The following is a 6,867-nucleotide window of genomic DNA, read 5'->3' on the forward strand; positions in this document are numbered from 1 at the left end:
GTTTCTATTGTTTTTGCAAAATTGTTGATTTTAATTTGTTGTATTAGTGATTTCTGAGTCAAGTTAATTAATCATTGTTCCATCTACTTCTGCTATTTTTGCAAAATTGTTAATTATTTTAATTTGTTGTGCTTCTGCTAATTTGTTAGTAATTTCTGAGTTAGATAGATTATTGTTAGTGACTTCGTAAAATAGTATGAATGGTTTTGTTTGAATTAATTAAATACACAAAACTAACCAAACCGAACAAATTTTGATAGATTTAATTTGATTCAGATGATCTCGATAAAAAACGAACCAAACCAAACCACAATTTTAATAAACGATTGAATCGGATGATTTTTTTTTTCTAAATAATCGAACCAAACTGCAACCCTACCCACAAGGCGCCCAAGTCCCCACAAGCTGCTTTATGACATTTTTAGGTTTAAATCGTCTTTATAAGTCACAATAATGTTAATAACTAGTTAAATTTGGTTCATCCATCATCAAAACATTAAGCACTTATATATCAAGTGACATTAACGTGCAGAATTTCTTTTTCTTTCCTTTTTTTAAAGTCTGCTGCAAACTTACAATTTGAACAGGATGATAGTTGCATCCCATCCTTAAAAAATGGCATTATATATCTTACATATATATTCTTGTCTGTTACCCTATTTATCCTGCAATAAATTTGTGGAAAAGGAATAGAGATTAATAAATACAATTTTAATTATAACAAAAGAAAAAAAAAAAACAATTTTAAGAAGATTAAAGCAAAGTAGTGAAGGCACTTAACTCAAAATAGCAAGCTACATACCAATACAAATAAGCATCTAGTGACAGGACGTCAACAAAAATTTCTCCTTCATGCGCGAGATGAGCTTGAACTTTTCTTCTGCCTCGACCTGCTCACGAACATCAGTTTTTGATGCCCGATCTGGATGGAACTTAAACAAGGCCCGTTTATATGCTGCATGCACCTGACATGATCGTCAACCAAGAGGGGTGGGTGAAATATGAAGCACACAGTGGCAACCAGTTGACAAATCCATTATGATAAATAATATGCACTAAACTCATCGTTGAGGAGAGGGAACAACATAGAATGTTAACAGATCTAAAGGCATTTCAGACCTCAGATTAATTGCTTGGGAGGAAATGAGGAAATGAAGCCTAAAATACATATACAAATCCAAGTTACTAGCTCCTTACCTGAATGTCCATTCATCTTTCTCATAGTTTTATACGGAGCTGTCAGTAACTTGGTATGAATCAGGTTTACTATATTAGCGTTTACCATATTAGTGTTCATAGGCATAGTTTTATGATTTAACGAATTGGATGGAGTCTTTTAAACCATGTACTCAATTCCATTTACTAAGAGGAGGCCGAAATGCTGCATTTTATTTTATTTTTTAAATACCAGGCCAAAGAACTGCTAACGGTTTTGTTTCAATAGGATGGAAAGAAACAGAAAACTGTATGCCCAAAAATTGGAGCTTCCTTACAAGCCAAAATATGACTGATTAAGAAATGCAATAATGGAACTGACCAAAAGGTTAAAATCAAGTTTCATTTAAGAGTAATAGGTGAGCGGATGAAATGGAGAGACTTGGAAGTACTTTGTACCATTCATGCTAATACGAAACCTTAACTGCACAAATTTACGATTTAAGAATGGCAAAAATGAGACTAAATATTGGGTATTGACAATGCTCCAGTTAAATGATGGAGAAAAAAATGTCACAGATATAAGGTGTTAATTGGATGTGCGGATACACTAGACAATTGAAGATTCGCAATGCACAAGGGAGAAAGTTGAAGTAACACCAACTATGTGGAAATTGTCTTGGGTATTTAGTTTCATTGAAATCTGTTGTTGACTTTGTATATCACTCCACTTTAAATATATGATTTTATCCTATGGATTTATTGTGGTATTGAAAATTATAAACAATGTTAACAGAAACATTAGTTGCTATCTTAATATGTGATTTTCTAGTTTTACTGGGCAGGCAACCCTCCCAACTTCTAAAAGATCCATTCAGTAAACATTAAAATATAGGTTTTAATAAGACCTTATAGATGATTTCAAATATAATATGAATAAAAAAAATTACCAAGATGATCAAGTACATTAATCTTGAAGAATGCATACCAGAAAAATATAACTTGAGCAATTAAAAGAATTGTACCATAGAATTCAAGCAAGCTGCAGAACCAAAAGCATAAAGTGATAAAGAGAATGATGTATTATTTAAAAGATAAACATACCTCAGTAGGCTTTGGGAAAAAACCAACTCCAACAGCTATTCCTAAGCCACGAAGCAATGATGTCATGTCACTGCATTGCTTCTCCAATTTATTAAGCCTATTCCGTATTTCTACCCGCAACTGCTCTTTCTTGTTCATAAATTCTTCATCCTGAATTTAGCATTATTGCAGATTGACAGAGAATTAATCAGTTACTGAAAAAGTTCCATGACTAAATCATGCCAATGCTAAGCAAAATACCAATGGTGAAACATTAAAAAATAATTGGTGTAGGAAACACAATAATAAATGTTTAAAACAAAAAATCCAACCTTCTTTTGCGTCTCTCTCACTTCTTCAACACGTTCCTTCTGCCTTCTTTGCATGTCCAATATACGCTTAGTTTCAGCCTTCTTTCGCTTGCGCAATCTCTGTGCTTCCTCAGCCTGAGTTTAGGGAATAAATTTAAGTATCCAATTTTATAATTACATTAAGTTGCCCCAGGAATAATGCAATCAGATGATGCATGCAGCATCAGCATAAAAAGCATCTCTAGGGCTGATAACGACAAAATACAAGAAACCATAATACTGATTATAGCTAACAACAGAAGAAAAGAGAAACATTAACAACATAGTGATACTTTAACAAAGGGTTTACTGTCCACAAATTTTGGTTCCAATTATTACTAGGCTGCACATGATGTGTCCAAAGATATAGGGTCACATGACATGTGGGCAATGTTTGATAATCCAAAATGCATTGAACAGTAATTTTTCAAATGTGCAGGCATTGTGTTCAGATAGGAATGCCAATCTCATTTACAAAAGCCAATGTAAATCATGCTTGCAAACATCCATCCTTAAATGAATCTTATGAGAGCTACTAAAGACCTAACAGCCACTAACAGTGCATTAAAAAGCATCAGCGACACAGCTTCAGGAAAATGCACATGAATCCCTAAGTCCTAAAGCATAGAGCATCGCAATGTTCTAACAGAATAAGTTATAGCTGCACGAAGCATTGTTTTTTGGCAAGGGTGAAACATGACAACTCTTCACAAATGCAACCATGGCAAATGGCTATTAAATAAAAAAATCTATAGTCAACATGTGATCTAAGCTATAATAACCACATGAGTTAAGACCATAGCAACAATCTTCTATTCAGAAGCAAAAGAACATAAGGAAGGCAATATAAATAATAAGAGAACTATAAAAAATACACTAGTCACTTAAATCTCATAATCTGCAGTATATAAAGATACAGCAGCACATAGTTAGAAAAGGTTACACAACAGTCAACCTCAAGGAGCAGGGAGGTAAAATAAAATAGATAAAAAAAATCTCTTTTTTGTGTGTTGAAAGAGAGAGAGGGGGGAGGGGGGGGATTGTAAGGTTGGATTAACCTTATTAAAAAATCTTGAAACCACTACAGTACCCAGTAACTAACCAGACACCACAAGGGCATAAAATAAAATTAAAATAACAGAGTTAAACAGTAAACAATACGGGAAACAATTGACAACTATATCAGAATTGCAATTTAAACACCAATTGACCAGCCCTTACCGTAAACCGGTTAAGAGGCCAAAACAGGTAAAGCTGTAAAGTGATCATGAAAGAAAATAGTTACATGATGCCATATGTTTATCACCTGGATTTGCAATTGTCGCTGCCTGGATGCCCATTCCTCTTCAATAGCTTGTTTATACTCATCAGTCTCTTTAAGCTTTTCTCTTTCATTAATTATATCTATCTCATCTGAAGCAGTATGACCATCACATTGAACTTGTAACATAATCTCATCACGGTTATCAGATCTTCCCTCAAAAGAAGTACACTTCAATTTCTCTTCTGATAAATTCTCAGTGTTACTCGTCGATGCAGATCCATTGTTAACTCGAATTTCACATGCTCCTTGGCTTGAGCTCATAAAATTAGACTCTTTACCACCTGATTCTTTCTCAAACATTGAAGCACAAGAAAAATCACCATAGAAATTATCTTCACTTCTGCTCCTTTCTGCATGCTCAGTATTAGAACTACGAGACAAAGACTGCACTTCCTTGAGAGATTCAAACTTGAAAGATTTAAAACAGTTCTGGGCAACTTGCTGATCAGAACCCTTGAATGGACTTTCTGTCCCAACACTAAAAGGATTGATCCCATCAACTTGACTATCATCCTTATATGAGACAGTAGATTGATTCTCTTTCACATTGTTTTCATTGCTGGGAGCAGAATATTCGGGACTCACTTCGTGTTGTTCATCACTTTTTTCCATTTCAACATTAACATAGAAATTCCTATGGAAGCCAGAAGAACTGGGATGCTCACCATAATATGACTGGTCATTAGAGACATGACGCTTTTTCTTAATCGAAGCCCTTTCCCACTGTTCACAAGCTTCCAAAACTTCACAATCAGAACAATCACTATCAGATGACTCAGTTTCCAACCCATCCAAACCATAACGATTTCTGCCTGGGTTTTCAGACCTATCCAAACCATTATGACTTCTCCCAGTGGCCTTTGCAGAGCATGTTTCCCTACTTCTTTGGGTACTAGATACAAAGCCATTTTTATATACTTGACTATCATTAATGTTTATGTGTACAGATTTTTGCATAAAGCTTGGCCCAGAAGAACATCGTTTACTTGACGAAGCATCACTATCCAATTCCCCAACACCTTCAACAAATTCATCATCGCTTTCATCATCGTCATCAACACTTATAACGCTCTGATGTGTATATGATCTGACTCTACTTGGCGCACTGCCACCGGCACCATGCGATTCTTTATAAACACACTCATCACAGTCATCAATGATTATCACATCCTCACCTCGATCACTGTCGGCATCAATGATAACAACGTTTTCTGAACTCCCTTTACCCTGACCAGTTTTGGGTGCTCTCTTCCCAGAGCATGACTGCGGTTGAAAGTTCTCTCGGAAGAATCCTTTTCCTATCATCTATACTTCATAAGCAGGAATCACAAAGAATGATTCAGAAACCAAACAAAAATAAAAGAGCAGGAAATCTATTATCTGCCATACTAAAATCTACATAACAACAACTAACATATATCATGGAAAAAAGATAATAAAAATTCTAGCATGCTGATATTCCACAAAAACCCATCATTTTAGGCGAGCTTATTTGAACTCAACTTGCAGCAATCACAAGCATATTCTTAAAAAAAAAATCACCATATACATACATTATTTGATTTAACGCGTATTTGAAATACTCTTATCGTCATACCCTACATCCAAATCCGTGCCACACGTTTCCAACAACGAAACGTGTTGATAGCAGAACAACAAAACAAATTCCGGAGTAAATGGGTTCTTAGCACTTCAATTCATAACACAATCAAACGCAAAGTAATGCAAGGAAATAAACATGGAAATTGATTAAGTGAACCATGCAAAATAAATAAATAAATAAATAAATAAATAAGCAAGACCAAACCCTAAGACACGGCGATCAAACCCTAATTTAGCACCAAGAAGCAGAAGAAGCTGAACTTATAAGCGAAACGCGTTGAAATAAATTGAATCGAAGAAAAAAAATAGGATTATGACAAATCACAATTAAAAGGAAAATTTCTTGAGAGAGAACCATACCTCCCATACAAAAGAAGCGACCAGAGGGATCGATACAGTGAGGATCGGAACCGAATAAGTAGAAGTACGAAGAGCAAAGAGCAAAGATAACCGCGAAAGGAAAAAATAAAAGAAGGGATTCCCAAAACTGAAATTGAAATCGAAAGTTGGTGAAGAATAGTACCCTAGAATTTCAATTTGGGCGGAGAATAAAAAGGTGTGTCGAAGGGAGAGAGCAGTTTGGTTGTGTTTTCAAATTGGTCTCTCCATATTAAAAGTTTTTCTATAGTTCGTTTCTCTGTGCATTTTTTATTTATTTATGATTTATGATTTTATTCGTATTATATTCTTATTATATAAAGTCATAAAGTCAATATTGTAAATCATCTATCCCTCGTAACGTGGGGTGCACGGAGAAATATTTGTCATATGAATTAGAGTTTAATTTTATACATTGATAATATAACACGTTTTATATAATGATACAATTATATTTATTTTTTAAATAATTATTTATATAATTAATAAAAAATAATTATTTTTATTAATATAATATTACATAATTAAATATATATATATATTATTTTATAATAACAATATATTAAAATTAAATTTTAAAATTAAAAAATTTTTATTTTAAGAATCTGTCAAAATAAATCTAAAAATGTTTTCTGTAGAGAAACAAATTCAATTTTGTTACTATTTTACTCAATTTTTGGTATTTTCGACAAGGTGTCAAATCGATCTTGTATCAAGATCTCTGTTCGGAGAATAGATATAACTCTTCTAAAAAATAGTGAATTCGACTCAAAAATTATTTAGCAATAGTGTCGAAGTAAATTACGTCGAAACACTAGTAGCAAATTTATAACGAATAAAGGTAGATGAATAAATAAATAAATAAGTAAAACAAAGCTTTGAATAAATAGAAGTGTAAAACTAGAGTTTCAAGGAGAATAGAATAACGACACAACACATGAAAGAAATGAAAGAAAATGAATTAAAGATAAAACA

General features: G+C 33.4%; 1 protein-coding gene across 3 annotated transcripts; it reads right to left on the minus strand.

Moving 5' to 3' along the window:
* Positions 1 to 391: 391 nt before the first annotated feature.
* Positions 392 to 6,160, minus strand: LOC130981771 (uncharacterized). 3 transcript variants are annotated; one of them, XM_057905463.1, is made up of 6 exons: positions 5,875 to 6,160; positions 3,895 to 5,222; positions 2,571 to 2,684; positions 2,260 to 2,409; positions 803 to 965; positions 392 to 665 (listed from the first exon to the last, which is right to left on the minus strand). In XM_057905463.1, exons 2-5 carry the CDS (start codon positions 5,215 to 5,217, stop codon positions 819 to 821), a joined length of 1,734 nt encoding a protein of 577 aa, XP_057761446.1. In that variant the 5' UTR covers positions 5,218 to 5,222; positions 5,875 to 6,160; the 3' UTR covers positions 392 to 665; positions 803 to 818. The 3 variants fall into 3 exon arrangements, with proteins under 3 accessions (XP_057761446.1, XP_057761447.1, XP_057761445.1); XM_057905464.1 differs by having other exon boundaries at positions 782 to 965; positions 3,895 to 5,217; positions 5,875 to 6,159; XM_057905462.1 differs by having other exon boundaries at positions 395 to 665; positions 3,895 to 5,217; positions 5,875 to 6,159.
* Positions 6,161 to 6,867: the final 707 nt, after the last annotated feature.

The sequence above is a fragment of the Arachis stenosperma genome, chromosome 5 (genome assembly GCF_014773155.1).
Source record: "Arachis stenosperma cultivar V10309 chromosome 5, arast.V10309.gnm1.PFL2, whole genome shotgun sequence".
NCBI classification, from domain to species: domain Eukaryota; kingdom Viridiplantae; phylum Streptophyta; class Magnoliopsida; order Fabales; family Fabaceae; genus Arachis; species Arachis stenosperma.

What these genes read in the sequence shown, in the direction of transcription:
- LOC130981771 (XM_057905463.1), bottom strand. Translation starts at nt 5,217, where the DNA reads ATGATAGGAAAAGGATTCTTCCGAGAGAACTTTCAACCGCAGTCATGC. An exon ending in TGAGAGAGACGCAAAAGAAG is followed by an intron (nt 2,410 to 2,570) that starts GTTGGATTTTTT and finishes TGCTAAATTCAG; the next exon opens with GATGAAGAATTTATGAACAA. An exon ending in TTTTCCCAAAGCCTACTGAG is followed by an intron (nt 966 to 2,259) that starts GTATGTTTATCT and finishes CGATCATGTCAG; the next exon opens with GTGCATGCAGCATATAAACG.